A 17756-nucleotide genomic window follows, 5' to 3' on the forward strand; every position below is an offset into this window, starting at 1 on the left:
AGTGCTTTTTATTTAATAAAACAATCTGTTTTCACCACTTTATTAGCGATTTTAGATTTATGCTAATGAGTTGCTTATGTCCAAGTGGGCGTGTTTTTACTTTAGACCAAGTGGGCGTTGTACAGAGGAGTGTATGACGCTGACCAATCAGCGTCATGCACTCCTCTCCATTCATTTAGGCAGCGCATAGGGATCCTTTTAGATCGCTATCTGCTATCTTATACTAACACATTAACAATACTGAAGTGTTTAGACAGTGAATAGACATTCCACGGGATGTCTATTCACAATCTCTGCACTTCGTTACTCTGTCTGTGGTAGTTACAGCAGAGGAAGCGTAATCTCGCGAGATTACGCAGTAAATGACAGGTTAAAAGGGATTACGCTTGCTCTGCTGTAACTACCACAAACAGAGTAACGAAGTGCAGAGATTGTGAATAGACATCCCATGGAATGTCTATTCACTGTCTAAACACTTCAGTATTGTTAATGTGTTAGTATAAGACCACACATAGTGATCTAAAAGGATCCATATGCGCTGCCTAAATGAATGGAAAGGAGTGCATGACGCTGATTGGTCAGCATCATACACTCCCCTGTACAATGCCCACTTGGTGTAAAGTAAAAACACGTCCACTTGGGCATTAAGCAACTCATTAGCATAAATCTAAAATCGTTAATAAAGTGGTGAAAATAGATAGTTTTTTTTTTTAAATAAAAGGCATTACTGTCACCTACATTATAGCGCCGATCTCCTTATGTAGGAGATACGGCACTTATAATGTGGTGACAGAGCCTCTTTAATGTTCAATATCCCTTTCACACGTGGAAAACCAAACACATTGAGTGAAAGCCAACCTGCAGCAACTGTAGATTGTGCTTTAACACAGAAATGTTAAGAAAATGCAGATGAAATCGAACTATGGTAGAGAAACAAATTTACCTGTGCGTAGAAGTCAGTTGTCGGAGATGATCTTGACCTCTCATGCATGTATTGTGATTTTGGAGTCTGGTCAAAATCAGAATCAAGAATGTTATCAGCTGAATGGCATCTGCCAGAATTCTTCCTTTCGAGAGGTTTCTTTTGCTCTTTCCAAGATGCTTGGTATTCTGCAAAAGTGCCTAACCTCGGAGGTTGTTGTGATGATATATTATCAGTAGAATTATAACTAATGCCATGATATTCATCTTTACGATTTCTATCTTTATCGGGTAGATGTTCAAATCCTAGGGATGCAGCCCGAGACCTCTTTTCATGCCATGATTCTACAGGTCTTTTTTCATAATCCTTGGCATTATGTGTCTCATACTTGTCAATGTGGTTTTCTTCTGTTACATTATAAGAAGGTGATTTTGGAGCAGCTTCAGGTTGTGCACTTTTGCTTGTCTCTTCAAAAAATTTCCATCTGTCTGCAAAAGAACCCACAGTTCCTCGTGTGGCATCTGGGTTTCGAAACTGGGGATTATCCTCATAAATCCCTACTTCATTCATCTTTTCAGGCTCAGAGTAAGATTTCACTTTTTGTTGCGCTGTAAATCTTTTTCTGCCACCAATGCGAGATATGTTTTGAGAATTGCTTGTTGCTGTATTCTGCTTTGGTTTAATAGTGTCAAATTGGAAAGAAGCACCATCAGTAGGTAGAACAGCTTTCGAAATGATATACCCCTGGTTTCTCCGTTCTGGAGAGAGTGAAGGATCAGCAAGACTGGGTTCTAAATCTCGGCGCTTAAAAGAAGTAGCCCTTAAAACTCTGGCCTGGGCTTCCTTTAAATGATTCTTGTATGTGTTTGAAAAAGATCCATCAGAAGAAGGGTTAACACTTTCTAGAGAATCTTGGTTCCAGTTTTCTGCATTCTCTCCGTCATTTGATTCAGTCAAAGCAGCTGTACTTTTACTCTTCTGTAAACGGGCCCGTCTTTGTTGTATTTCATTTCTCAATGTTGTTGCAAAGCGGTCACTTCTTCGAGAGTCTTTGGTTGATTCTGTGAATGGCTGTTTTTTATTTGTATCAGGGGAGCTTACTGATCGATTTCTTCCTTCCTGAGCTAGAGAATGTAACATAGGCGTAATCTGAGGTGTGATCTTGTGGTCTTCTTCTTCATTCCAAGAATAATCTTTCTGATGTGATCTATATTTACTGCTTGAGATAGCCCTGTTTGCCAGGTCATGCTGTGGAAAATTATGGCTATCATGTTGTAGTTCATAGTAATCACAATTTTTTCGCGGTTTCATCCGTTCATTACTACTTAAATGACCGTCTTTTTTTCCAGTCATTTTAGGACTATATTTCTCACAGTTTTCTGGGGAAGGCTGATTGATCTGCTGAGGTAGGCAATAGTTGGTCTTTAGGGCAGTATTGTCTTGAGAGATGGATCTTCTGTCAGAGACATCTACTTTACCATGCTCTTCTCTATATTGATGTTGTGTGATGGGTCCCTGAGGTGGCAGTTTTGTACCTGGACTGCTAACACGGCTCTGTCCATTACTTTCTCCTTTTACCTTTAATCCAATATTGCTTTCAGGAGAACTGGGGATTCTTGACTGATGTGTACTGTAAGCATGTGTTGGGTCTGCCATCAACTCATGAGTTCCAGAGTAAAAGGCCACTTGTTGAGGCTGTGCTTTGATGGAGGCTGAAGCTCTTGAATTTTGATAAAAAGTGCTTTCATCACTGTACTGACGCTGGTGATGGTAATTGTAAGACGGTTGTGCAAACCTTACATCTGTGGTGGACTGAGAGAGTTGTAATCTATTGGAATGAGGTGCGTTGTTTTGATATCGGTCTTGTAAGGACGATATTTGATCCAAATGGATTTCTGACTGATAAGAAGAATTACTAATACGTCTCACATCTGCTATGTTCCTATCTGTTCCTCCAATATGTCTTTGCTGATAATCAGGAAGATCTGAATTCCATTCAAGTCTTGAATGAGACTTATTTGCAACATTAAAGTGCTGAGTGCCTGTTAATTTTGAGTGTGTATGAGGAGGTTTCTCATGGGTTTTAGCAATGGCATAACTATCACTGCGGAGTGGAGGTGGTGGAGGGGGAGGTGAAGATGATGCAATTTTCTTATCAGGAACATGCCAAACTGGTCCAAAACTTGATCGTCCGGAATGTTTTGTATCTCCAATATCATCCACTCTTTGAGACTTGTTACTCTCATAGAATGTAGAGGGAGACTGGTATCCCTGTTTATCTTCTGTTCCCTTGGTTTCATGAAGAAACTGAGCAGCATTTCCATGTCCCTGTTTTGTATTTTCCCATTCATTAATTTTATACAATATATTTTCAGTTGAAACAGATCCAGTTTTAGACAGTGCATGCTCTGGCGTGATAAAGCTGGTAGAGAAAGAACCATATGCTGAATCCCTCTTACTATGGTTACCTACATAATCTATGCTGTTATTAGATTTTGCAGAAGCTAATCTGCCAAAATTGTAGGTCTGGTCAATACTGTCCATGCTTCCCACTGAACTAAAATGTCCAGAAGTTCTATGCAAGTTGTTTTGGTCCCAAGAGTTTGTTAAGTCATGAGATGATGAGCTATGAGAGAAAACAAAAGACAAAATATATTATGTAAGGTTCTGAATAAACATATTGCCTCAATTTATTCCTATGTTTAGTTTATCAATATAGTTAATGTAACCAACAGGGATAAGACTGTTCTTAAGTTATTTATTGTAATGGAGTTGGAAATGATGGCAGGTAGGTTTGGTTTCTGTAATCTAATGATCTATCCTCACCAGGGATGCACGATGCATCAAAACTTCGTTACTGTTTCGATACTCTGAATCCCGATAGTGTTATTTCATGTAATTCGATACTTAGCTGTGCACCCGCACAGCTCAGTTTTGTAACACATGAATGTATGAGAGCGGGGCCGCGGCTGTGTAATACCGTCATTGCCGCGCTCCTGAGTCCTGATAACAAGTGCGCGGAGTCAGGATGATGCGATGCGGCAGGCGCTGCACTAATGAGCGGCGGCACTGAAAACAGAACATGGCAGGCGCACTACAAAACACCCCTGTAGTGCCTGAACCGCCACTCGTTAGTGCAGCGCCGGCCGCATCTCCTCATGCTGACCGCACACGTACTTCCTGTCAGGAGCAGGGCAGTGGCTGTATTACACAACCGCAGCTCCGATGGCGGAGATCAGAGAAACCTCATCTCCGCCGTTATTCCCGTTGGCAAAGTATCGAATTGGTATCGAAATCGCAATACTAAACAAAGTATCGGTATCGAAGTCCAAATTCTGGTATCGTGACATCCCTAATCCTTACTTAGTTTTACAAATGACTGATTGGTATCATGCCATTAATGAAGTTTAATCCTAAAGCTTGGTTCAAACTTTGAAGTTTTTCTGTACATTTTATTAGCCAGAAGCAGGAGTGGAGCCTACAGGGAGGAGAATTGTAATTGAACGGTTTAGGGCAAATTCACACGCTGCAGAATTGCAGCAGATTTTTAGTGTGGATTCAGCGGTGAAAAACATGTGGATGGGGTTTTATAAACGCTATCCACATGTGGCGGAAATAATATTTGCGAAATTGGGAGCATGCTTTAGATTTCTCGAATCCGCAGCATATCAATCCTGTTGCGGATTTATGAAATCCACACTAAAATTCTAATGCAATACATGTGAATTTTGTTGTGGTTTAATTGCGGATTTGCTTATTAGTCTCCTCTTTTAGAGATTAATTCCCAGTTATGGCCACAAAAAATTGTGTCAAAATTAAGCATGTGAACTGGACCTAAATGCGAACCCTTTAGTAAGCTAGATATACACCCACCTGTACTGAATCTGGCCTTGCCAGATTTCCCTACAGATTCCAGCTGATCACTGGGGATCTCAGCAGGGGGAGATTTTGTGATCTATTTATTGTTAAGAGACCCTTCTAACAAGTAGTGATTGTCCAAAGGGGAGAACCCCTTTAAGCTGAGTTTATTATAAAGATATGAGTTTGGCTAAGGAATCAAAGTATCAAGCATCTACATGGGCCGCTATTATTAACAATTAGCTATTTAGACCTTTTCAGGTCTAAAGTACTAAAAGTTTTTGGAAGACATTTTCTTTAAAAAGTGGCAAAAGAAAAGGCATTCTAGAAGATTAAGGTATTTATACAGAACAATGCTCAAAGTACCGGTAGTTAGTCTTAAAGAGGCCCTGTCACCAGATTTTGCAACCCCTATCTGCTATTGCAGCAGATCGGCGCTGCAATGTAGATAAGAGTAACGTTTTTATTTTTAAAAAACGAGCATTTTTGGCCAAGTTATGACCATTTTTGTATTTATGCAAATGAGGCTTTCTAAAGTCCAACTGGGCGTGTTTAAAGTAAAAGTCCAACTGGGCGTGTATTATGTGTGTTACATCGGGGCGTGTTTACTTCTTTTACTAGCTGGGCGTTGGGAATGGGAGTGTATGATGCTGACGAATCCCTAACACCTGGCAGTGCACAGACACAGCGTGTTCTCGAGAGATCACGCTGTGACGTCACTCACTTCCTGCCCCAGGTCCTGCATCGTGTCGGACGAGTGAGGACACATCGGCACCAGAGGCTACAGTTGATTCTGCAGCAGCATCGGCGTTTGCAGGTAAGTCGATGTAGCTACTTACCTGCAAACGCTGATGCTGCTGCAGAATTAACTGTAGCCTCTGGTGCCGATGTGGCCGACACGATGCAGGACCTGGGGCAGGGAGTGACGTCACAGCGTGATCTCTCGAGAACACGCTGTGTGTCTGCACTGCCAGAAGCTGGGCGTTCTGAAGAGAAGTGGATGATACTTCTATACACAACGCCCAGCTAGTAAAAGAAGTAAACACGCCCAGATGTAACATACACAATACACGCCCAGTTGTACTTTTACTTTAAACACGCCCACTTGGACTTTAGAAAGCCTCATTTACATAAATATAAAAATGGCCATAACTTGGCCAAAAATGCTCGTATTTAAAAAAAACAAAACGTTACTCTTATCTACATTGCAGCGCCTATCTGCTGCAATAGGAGATAGGGGTTGCAAAATCTGGTGACAGAGCCTCTTTAAGTATCGACTTGGCCCCCTTTCTCACTAGATTTCGACCTGAAAACCTGTTGGATCTTTGTGAGATTTACGTAGAAGACAACATTTGTGAACAAATCATAAAAAACCACAAATTCCATGGCTGGGAGGTTAATGAATTATTGATAGAAACGGTGGCTAAAATAACAAATATTTTTTATTGGCAAAAATATTAATTTAATATAGATATTTATTAATTTATATATATATATATATATATATATATATATATATATATATATATATATATATATATATATATATATATAAATTATTCAACTGTCCAATACAATTACATTTTATTTTGTGGATGAACTGTCAGTCGACAACGGCTTAAAAAAATCGAACCTGACAGATTACATTTTTGGCAGACACTAATCTGCCATTGGCCATTTCGAACGATCGTTCATGTTTGATTTTCAAACGATGGTTAGCTGAAACGGTCAAAATCTTTCATTTTGGCCGACTTTTATCTTATGTGTATGTTTATGGGTTTCCACATACAGACTGCCACTGCTGTAAACTTCTTTCATGCTGAAAGTTTCTACAAGTGGAGGGGCACATGAGACCTACCATAAGAAATGTATAAGTGTATTTGAAAATATTACTTTGCTGATATATGCTTGCCTAAAGTTACATTGGATTTATAAATGTGCACATACACACAAACATATTTTCCACTACTCAAGCATACAGGATTCCTAAATGTTAGGATGTAGATATTTATGTAGATAATGATTTAACTCTACAAAAGGTCTCTACGTCAAATGGCTGTATTTTAGATGCCGATATTTTATTAAAAGGAATGCACATCAATAGTATATATATATATATATATATATATATATATATATATATATATATATATATATATATATATATATATATTTTAAATAAACGTAAGATAATACAAGTACCATACATTATTAAAGTTACCTGGAATGATATCTATTGTCCCATGTAGGGTTGAAATTTGAGTTTGCAAGCTGTACAGTCAAAGTATCCATTGGATTTTCAATATATTTTGTTGAGTGCCAAGAATGAGGTCTGTAAGCAATATCATTTTTCCTATAAAAATAAATAAAAAGAAAGTTCTTATTTATAGGAAAATACAAAAGAGACATTTCATTACAGTAAATGGAAACCTTATTTACCATAAAACTAGTAAAATACAACTCACGAACTGGTACACGCTAAACAATTGTCAATAATGATGTTGAAATAATCCAATTTTACGGTTCGAGATTTAATTTTAGGCCGTTTTATAACTGAAAAACACATCACACACAAATTATTTCCAGGATAAAAAGATCTGAAGCTAACAAACCCCTCAATAATATGTAAACTTACTTCATGCGAATGGGCCAGAGAAAAATAAAGTGGTGGAAGCAGATTTATGATGTGATGAACCAATAAGTATTAAAATAACATTTGACTACTTAACAGGGACATCTCAGAGGAATTTATCGACTGGAATCCTGTCAGAATGATAAATAGACACGAGTCATGATATCCGAATTAATTCCAAGATCATAGCGGTGTTTACATAGTGACCAATGCCCACTTATCACCACTTTTTTTTTTTTTTTTTTTAAAGTCGGAAATACCAGTACAAAGAAATAAAAAATCTGTTATGCATAAATCCCATAATCTATAGTCCGAACTCTAGTTGTGGGTCTATGCTTTTAGAAAAAGAACTGAATCGTGTAAGTAGGGGTGATAAATACCAGTTTTACGTGGTGTTCATACGTAGCGGGTTTTTTTTTTTTGCGTGGTTTTATGCCTTGTAAAACGCAAAGACCTAAACTCTATGTAATTGCATAGAATAGTTTGAACGTCACATTTATACACCGTGTGGTATTGCAATGCAGTTCCAGTTTTTAAAAACAGCAGCATGTCCTTTCCGAGGTTTTATCCCGTTGACATCAATGGTGAAAAGTACAAGCGCATTGCAAACCATATTGTTATTGGTTATTGACTATTTGCATCACAAAAATAAAATGCAACAAAAACGCATACAATTTAATAAACACATGCAAGTTTTACAATGCATTATAATATGTGTTTTTTAGTGCAGTTTTCTGACGCCACGTGTGAACGCACCCTAACCAGGGCTGTCCCATTTAACACTTGTAAGTACAATGGGTGACCAGAAATAAGACCCCAATGGATCACTAGAATAGCCAACTGATCCTCAATGCAGATGTGGTGACTCCCATGAAAATTATTGAAAGTTTCAGAGATTGAAAGCCCTTGGAGGTTTTTGTCATTCAAATTCAATAAGAGATGACCCTGAATGTATGGCCAGTTCTCAAGTAAGGCTGGGTTCACACGAGCACATTAACGTCCGTAATGGACGGACGTATTTCGGCCGGAAGTCCCGGACCGAACTCAGTGCAGGGAGCCGGGCTCCTAGCATCATAGTTATGTACAATGCTAGGAGTCCCTGCCTCTCTGCAGGACTACTGTCCCGTACTGTAATCATGTTTTCAGTACGGGACAGTAGTTCCACGGAGAGGCAGGGACTCCTAGCGTCGTACATAACTATGATGCTAGGAGCCCGGCTCCCTGCACTGAGTTCGGTCCGGGACTTCCGGCCGAAATACGTCCGTCCATTACGGACGTTAATGTGCTCGTGTGAACCCAGCCTAATGGTCATCCAAAGGACTGGATTATTCCCAGGATCTGAATTAACAAGGTGAGTAACTACTTCTATCTGTAATATTGTAAGTAAATGTGGGAGAGAGAAGATACAACCTGCTCAGACTGCCCATTAGGAAGGATGGACAAAAGTCCGTATATTGGAGCCAATATGATTTGGTTTTTAGCTTTTTTGTTTCATTTTTCATGCTATTTCTGGAGATTTGTCCAAACTAGAAATAATCGAAGTATTGCTATGAGAGGCATAATGAAAGAAATGTGCGGGGGATCTAAATGGAATTACAATCATCCATCTGGTTCCCCTTTAAGGAAAATTTTCGCTTGGAGTTTGTTTCTGCCATTGGCCGAGGCATATTTTTTCCCGGGGATGCATGTCCTTGGGCCAGAGTTTGGGTCAGGTGACATAATGCCAGGGGAAAAATTTAGGTGGCCTGGTAATGGCCAGTTAATTGGTCTGGGGTTAGGAATTCTATTACTTGCATTTTCTATGTCAGACCATCAGAAGAGAATTATTAAGATAAGGTAATAATTTATGCATGTTACATCAAGGCTCTTTGTTCTACAGAGAGGTAATGTCAGTCAATTTGGACATCTTTGGTTTATATTTTGACTTGAGTTTATTGCTAAGCCTGAGCGTTGTTAATATTGAATTTTATATCTTGCAGAACATTTAAAATGGTTGGTAATTTTAAAAACATTTGATAAAGGGGTTAATTGTGTATGTATATATATATATATATATATATATATATACATATATATATATACATATTAGTGTGACCTGTAATCCCACGATTTCTCTGATGGTGGAATGGCTTAAGCACACAGATAAAGAGTCTACATGACAAACTATCTGGTTAGCTTTTGTGAAAGAGTGAATTACCTCAATAAACCTCTGTATTGACTGTGAAGGAGAGTTTAACACCCATAACCACTAGAAATTTGACTAAAATAAGACTCATATGATAAAGTTTGATAACAACTTACAGGAAAACACAAGAGCCATCGCTGACAATGGAATATGAAAATAATACAATACTACATATTTCACATGAATCTGGTACTACAGACTGCGGAAGGCATAAAGCACAGTCACTATTAGTTTAGATTTATCAAGTATGATAGAAGATAAATCTAAAATACATTAATACAAAGCGAGGACACATAAGGGAGGGGCACAGAAGTCTAACAGGTATTACTATGGGCACACCAACTACTCAACCATGGTCACGTATAAGGGACACTACACTGGACATCAATACTGTACCTCATGGAACTTCTCAAGATGTTCATGAGAAAACTCCTCGCCACAAGAAGATCTTTATCTGATGGCATGTTCTTTGTTATAATATTCACCATAACGTGCCTCTTCCTGAGCAGCGGAGCAATAAAGGGGACAAACCAGTTTGAGACGTGGAACCATTAAATAAAATATATTATATAGAAAAGTCCCAGGCTATAGCAAGTTGTACAAGAATAATGAATAGTATAATGCAGCAAATATTTTAGAACTTATTCCTTCGGCCTCACACCTGCACAATATACCAGATTTCTCTACTCGGATACGCTCTACTTTTCTGCCCACAATAGGCTAGGGCTTCACCATGACGTGGCATTGCCCACAAGATGTGGTACAGTGTAAAGTTGGCCAGAGACATTTGATAGCTGTTGGCTAATCGATCATTTGGGCGATTATCCCCAATCTGCCATGAACCTGCAAACTTAGTTGGGTGTGGTGGAGAGAAGCAGCTGCCAGGTCCTGACCATCTCCACAGAACACAATAGGATCAAATAAATTCAACTAAGGTGGCTTGGCCTGGCAGCAGGGGTGCTTCTGGGCTTCTCCTTATGTGGGTGCAGTATTGTGGTGCTGGGCGCCTCCACGCAATGCTGCAACCAATAGAGTAGGGACCCACAGTTTGATTAAAATGTTAACAAAGAACTTTATGTTCATGTTTATTGATTAATATTGTGGATGTGCGGTCCTGAATGGCACGTGTTTCCCCAACTTTAGACTTATGTCTACGTAGAGCTGGCCATAAACATTCAATTTTTCATGGTGATCCCGAGGAGATCTGAGTGGGCATGTTCAAGAGTCAGAAAACACACATTTCTTTGTAATTTCTTTGACAGAAACGTAAAAAAATTTTAAGCCACAAATATTCCAAAGCCCAGATAATTCAAGATAATTATCTGAGCTCTGAATTCCGGCAGAGATGTGTTGCTACCATGGAAACAATTTTTACTGAAAAATGATTTCCGTTATAGCAAAAGAACTGGTATTCTCCGCACTGGGGTAGTTATCTGTGTTAATGATCATAGAAACAACAGTAATTTTCAGGGAAAAATATTAAGCAAGCCTGAAAAATGCCCTGCCCTTAATGCATACAATTATTATTATGCCCATTTACACACGGTGAATCTTGTTATGAGACTTTTTTTTATTAGATTGCAGCGCAAATTGCTGTGAAAAAATACGCTTAGTAACGTGGGTAGGCTTCATCCAAATCCTAATAGTAAGAACATCTATAGTTGTCCAGCATTTTTTTATGCACACACTCACACATTTATATCATATCCACAGGATATGCCATAAATCTGTGATCGGTATTCCTAAAGGTGGGAGAACGAAGGTCCCCCGAACCGTCTGGGAGAGTGAATGGAGAGGTGTGTGCGGCTCGCTCAATTCAGTTCTATAGGAGTAACAGAAACAGATGAGCTCACTTGTGCCACCACCTAGGGCTGGGCAATTATGACCTAAATCAAAATCACGATTAATTGAACATGTAACCTCCATTACGATTATTGAACGTTTATTTAGGCCACACCCTTTTTGCATACCACGCCCCCTATTTACATGCTACGCCATTGAATTAATATTTATCCCCTGAGCCTGCTGTGTACTATTAGTATATAATATACCCCCGGAGTCTGCTGTATACTACTAGTATACAGAAGGTTTAGAGCCAGGGGGTATACATACAGCATATATATTATACAGCAGGCAGGCCCAGGGGGTATATATTATAAACAGTAATATACCATTCCACTAACACTTGGCTGAGGCATCTCAAAGTCAAGTACTTCCTGACAAGCGTGTTCTTAATCTTCGAAGTCCTTCTAACAAGCTTCCTTCCAGCATCAAGAAAAGTACACACATTGAAGCGTAGCAATTTATACGAGAGGAATCACAGGCCTGTTTCACATACTGCATGTCGCCAGAGGTGGTCAGGCCGTGCTCGGTTCGCAATGTCAGCTGCCTCGCTCGCCACTCAACCCCCCCCCCCCTTTGGACGGTCCTGATGCTTTTTGCTTTGTTTTGTGCTGTAACTGATAACCCCTCCCCTCCAGGCAGCCATACATTCAGCGTTCTGGAGGTGTAGCGGTGATGCCGTCACATTGAGCCTGTTCTGCTATTGGCTATCTCAAATGTCAGTAACTATATGCTATCCAATCAGAATCGCTGATATGTTAATCACATATCAGCGATTCTAATTAGATAGAATACAGTTACGGACGGCAGAGGCTGGGCTGCATGTAATAACCGAACCGAAAAACCAGAAATGCGAAGAGGATGTCGGTTATCTGCACTGATTTTCGGTTTCGGTTATTTTCTTATTAATTGCCCAGCCATACAACCACCTCTCCATTCCATCTCCACCCAAAAGCGGCGGCCGCCTCACTAGACGGGACAAGGGCGGAGGATTCCAGTTCTACACATAGTGGAGGGTCCAGAGGTGGGGCACGCACCTATCACACGATGATGGCATAACCAGTGTACATGCCATAAATGTGTGGGTTGTGAATATCCCTTTAAATGAGACTGGAGCCTGGATAGAATATAAGCGACTTTGTGTTGATGCATAACAATCAAAAGGGACAAACATTACAGGAGCTTTCCTAAGTATGGGCCATCAATGTGTCAGTGGTTGGGTCCGAACCCGAGGGAACCCTCTAACCAGCAGAACCGCAGGGGTGCTCACAGGAATACACAATGAATGGTTGCGTGCATGCTGGACACTTACAAACTTTTGTATTAGGTTTTTGACTGATCCTTTTTGCTTTGTGCTTAAAAACCAAGCAGGATTTAGGACTGCACATTTATTTTAATTCTGAGTCTAGCTACATTTTAAGTCTGATTGGGAAAAATGCCACATAAACAGTAAAAAACGCAAATGATAAAAGCAATTTGCACCTTGACGAACAACTACAGGATGTCATAAAACTGTGTGGAGCTCAAATGCATAATGTGAATGGGGCTCTTGAAAATCCTATTCCCAGCCTTGTAACATATAGCTGCTTAACCTAAAATAATGCAGAGGAAAAAATGAAAATATGGTATAAGTAGACAAAAAACAGAGAACCGCAAAAACTGTGAAACATGTATGTACCCTAACCCTATGTGATTCAGTTGTGAACAGATGTTGTAATACCTGTGATTTGCATCCGTACTTGATGGTTTCCAAACACATTTATATCAAGGTTATGCAATAAATGGTTTTATAATGTTTATTTTACCGCATCCTCCAGCAAAGGCGGCTTGCTCCTAGAACTAACAAAAGCATGTTGAAAAGCAATAAGCTGCTAGATAAAGCGAGCAAAGGGCGACCTTTCACGCATATTTTAAAAATCAGTGAAGAAATCTACGACTGCAGAACAACAAAGGTGTTGCACATTTAACAAAGGAAAAAAACACAAAAGAGCTATTGTTTTCGGGTCCTCTATTACTTACTGAAAGTTGTGGTTTAACTGTTGTGAACCAGTCCTTTATAATTGCTTCCTCTTCATATGCCTTAGGGGTAAGTGGGAATGGTCCAAACGTGGATTTGAACTACTGCTTGTTTACCAATTAAATTCTGCCACCTTGTGGCTCACAGTGGGAACTGATGAATTGAGAAGTAATATACAAAACAGCCACTAATGAGCACTCTTTCGCCATTCTTATAGTCATTAGGTAATACACACCTGTACGTGGTCATTTATTAAAACAAAATATAGATTGCTTTTAATATAATAGCATTAAAGTGTTTATGTTTAAATAAGAAGAATGAAAGAAAAAAAAAGATACATTGAATTAACAATCCTTTTCAATTTCCGTGTGGATGCACGGCAGGATGTGGAATGGCACGCGCTTTCATATTTTCTGTCGGTCATAACATCTCCAGTTGTGTCTTCCTCAGATTCACATATATCTCAAGAGTCCTTTTTGGAGGAACAGTCCTTGCTTTTGATGCAAATCTCCTTCTTTGCTCCTGAAATGTCCTTCTTTAGGAACGGATATGACAACTCCTGTCCATATGCGCGAATAGGGCAGAGGGAAGTCCTATAGAAGGGTGAAGGTGACCTGTTGCTGCATAGCGGCTTTTGCTCGGTGGACTACCCATGACCTTGTAGAACTTGGTTGCCCATTGATTTAAATAGGAGCCGTGTAATGCTACCACTGCAGGAATAAAAATTAAGAGGCCCCCCCTTTAGAGCAATTAGCACGGAGGACACATGAAATCACATTGCCCATCTTGGCCCCTCCTTTTTTCCTACCTTTTTCTCCCTTTAATTTAGTTTATTGGTTTGTTCCGGGGTGCGGTTAGTTCTTACTTTTCTGGAAGTTTCCACAGACACACGCGTGACCAGGCAGATTCTGGCAACAGTCCAGGGATTGGTGGAATCAGCTGAGCGGCGGGAAAATCCTGAAGATATAAACCCGCACTCTGGTCCGGTCGGCTGCTTGTCTGAGAAGAGGATTCTGGAAGCAGCCCGGCCCTCCCTCCCTGATTTTTGTGAAGAACATTGTCGCTGTGTTTTTTAGTAGGTTGTCGCCCAGCTAACGCTAGCTGGACAAGGGATTTATTTAATATTGGACATTTTTTCTTGGACATTATATATTGGTTTATGAAGATATGCCATTTGGTTTTTAAATAATTATTGAATTGTTTTTAGGTTACCCATAATAAACATTGCGGCCTTTATTTCGAAATATTCTTCTTATTCAGGTTTCGTGATCCCACGATCACTGGAGGATTCAATGATCGGACCTGTGGTGATCCTGCCATGACTTGTCAACATGTAAAATACACTTCTTCAGGGCTCGATTAAATCTAGAGATCTAGGTGGCCATGTGCCTAAATATTTGATTATGATATCTATGGAAGTACGTACTAGTAACTGCTGGGCTAGTAAAAATTCCAAATTGGCTCCTAAAGTCTACTTTACATGATCAATCCCTGTACAAATTGTTATTGCGTTCATACGTTTTGCATATTCTTTTTAATGTTTTATATCTCTGTTTTAAAGCTGAATAAATTTACCTATAAAAGAAATATGTGAAATGGTCCAGATTTCTTCTTTTGTTATCTAGTGTGTTATGTGTTCCAGGAGAATACTGATGTTTGATAGAACTCCGTGTAACATAATACATCACATAACCATGATTATTCAATGGAAATGCTCCAAGATGAGATGACTGACTGCATAGAGAGACGGACATGGAGAAACACTAGACGGAGGCAGCCATATTAATCTATGTGTAAGGGAATAGCAAGGAATAAACTGCTCAGTTACAATCTGATCTATTAAGCTAAGGGCTCGTCCTCACGCTGCAGAATTGACCTGTTTATCCATCCAGAATTGCGAACGGAAAAAACACAGCAGAATCCAGTAGAAGCATAGTGGATGAGATTTAACAAATCTCGTCCACATCCTGCGTAAAAATTCAGAGCAGAAATCGTCCTGCGGTGCCTATTTTTCGGACCGCAGCATATCAATTCCTGCTATGGAAAGTGGCAAGAATTGCTGCGTTTTTGAGGAGATGTCACCAACTCCTAACATTGTTAAAACCGCAGCAAAATACGCTCCATTTTCTGCCGTAAAAAAAGCAGGAAATGGTGCGTTTTTGCCGCAGTGGAAAGTCTGCGATTTTCAACGGAATTGCTGCAGAAATTTTCTGCAGCAATTCCGTTGTGTGTGAACAAACCCTAATAGTTAAATCAGGTTGTCCCATCATGTCTTATTATGAAATATGGAACTGAGGGCGGGAGGCTTTATGAGCCAGGGGCAAAGAGATGCCGAGTATCAGTGGCCCCTGCTCCAGTGGACACATCCCCTCCACGTATTACATGTATGGCTATACATCTGAATGGCCGTCATGAGAAACTACATTTCTCAGCATCCTCTGCAGGGAAATGTATGACTCGTGAACATACATTTGCTTTAACACTATACATCAGTGCTTCTCAGGAAGTGCTGACAATCAGGCCTCATGCACACGAACGTGTTTTTGCGTCCGCAATCCATCCGCAAAAGTGCGGATCCATTCATTTCTACAGGCCCATGCACACGATCGTGGTTTCCATATTCTGTGCATTGGCCAGGAGCACGGAACGCAAAAAAATAGTACAGGTCATTTTACGGTCCAGGCTACTTAAGATTCAATGCACATCTTGTATGTGCATGGTCCGTGATTGCGGACGGCCCGCGGATGACAGCTACGACGTGTCAGCTACGGTCGTGTCCATGATGCCTCAATCTGTATGACGGGGAAAGCGGGACTAATATGACACGTATATATTTAATGTACATGTCGATCTGACGCAGCAAAAAATTGCTCCATGTAAAATTATTTTTTTGTTTCTTTTTGCACTTTTCTTCCATTAGGTCTTTGCTTAGAAAAGCTGTGACTTTTCCTTCTTGATCACTCATAGACTTCACATAAAAACATAGCGCCACCTTTGATTAAAATTGGCGATATAATCCGAGAATGTCCAAGAAATCTTATTTATATTTTTAATTGCAATGTCCAAAAATAGGTTAGTACTTGGTTGGGACCCGGCTGCTGTTGGCAGATCTGTTACTCTGTTCAGTACTTTGACTTCATAATGCTATCCAAATGGGCTTATTGATACTGGACAGAACTAGTGCGTTCTGGCCTCTGCGGGAAAGTTAGTTATACTACAATGAATATGATTTTTAGAAATCTGGTTCTCAAAATGCACTTGAACAAGTTTTTTAGTGGAAAATAACACTGCATGTCCTAGCACTAGTTTTCTTGCATTTCGAAGCCCTTAAGGACGCAGCCTAGTTTGGGACATATTAAAGAGGCTCTGTCACCAGATTATAAGTGCCCTATCTCCTACATAATCTGATCAGCGCTGTAATGTAGATAAGTGTTTTTTATTTTGAAAAACGATCATTTTTGAGCAAGTTATGAGCAATTTATTTATGCTAATTAGTTTCTTAATAGACAACTGGGCGTGTTTTTACTTTTTACCAACTGGGAGTTGTACAGAGGAGTGTCTGACGCTGACCAATCAGTGACCAATCAGCGTCATACACTTCTCATTGTTCCAGCCCAGCTTCTTTCACTGTACACACAGCGTGATCTGATTGGTCAAAAGTAAAAACACGCCCAGTTGGTCTTTAAGAAACTAATTAGCATAAATCCAAAATTGCTCATAACTTGCTCAAAAATGATAGTTTTTCCAAATAAAAACCACTGTTGTTATCTACATTACAGCACCGATCAGATTATGTAGGAGATAGGGCATTTATAATCTGGTGACAGAGCCTCTTTAAACACAACTATTTTTTTCTAATATTTTATCTCCGCGTTCCAAAAGCCATAAATGTTTTATTTTTTGTTGATGTATGAGGTCTTGTTTTTTGAAAGAGGAGTTGAATTTTTCAATGGCTCCGTTTTGGGGTACATATAATGTATTGTATAACATTTTTGTTAAAATATTTTATTAATAGGATTTTCAAATAACAGTAATAAACAGGTGAATATACAAAAAAAAATATGCATCATAAATGTAAGTGCTCACTGTACAGAAAAGCATGTCCTTAAGAAAATACGAAATAAAAAGAGACAGCACAGTGGACACCTCAGAAGCCTCAGCGGACTTTGTGAGAAGGAGAGTTCCGCTATGTAATATCACTGTTGCTCCCTGCCTCACACCACCTTCATAACCAGCCATATCACAAACACTAATGTGTCCTCCCCAACCTGCACGGCCACTAGACCAGCGGACAGTATAC

General features: G+C 39.6%; 1 protein-coding gene across 3 annotated transcripts in view; it reads right to left on the reverse strand.

The window, feature by feature from the left end:
- The window catches only part of SHROOM2 (shroom family member 2), a 180927-nt gene that overhangs the window by 57253 nt on the left and 105918 nt on the right, over positions 1 to 17756 (reverse strand). For 2 of the 3 annotated variants that reach the window (XM_075853973.1, XM_075853972.1), the window contains exons 3-4: positions 7002 to 7133; positions 944 to 3548 (exon numbers count right to left, since the gene is read on the reverse strand). In XM_075853973.1, coding sequence (XP_075710088.1) covers positions 944 to 3548; positions 7002 to 7133 — 2737 coding nt within the window. Of the gene's footprint in view, positions 1 to 943; positions 3549 to 7001; positions 7134 to 9993; positions 10062 to 17756 lie in introns of those variants that run through there. The other variant, XM_075853974.1, reaches the window with a different exon arrangement.

The sequence above is a fragment of the Rhinoderma darwinii genome, chromosome 2 (assembly GCF_050947455.1).
Source record: "Rhinoderma darwinii isolate aRhiDar2 chromosome 2, aRhiDar2.hap1, whole genome shotgun sequence".
Classification (NCBI taxonomy): Eukaryota; Metazoa; Chordata; class Amphibia; order Anura; family Rhinodermatidae; genus Rhinoderma; species Rhinoderma darwinii.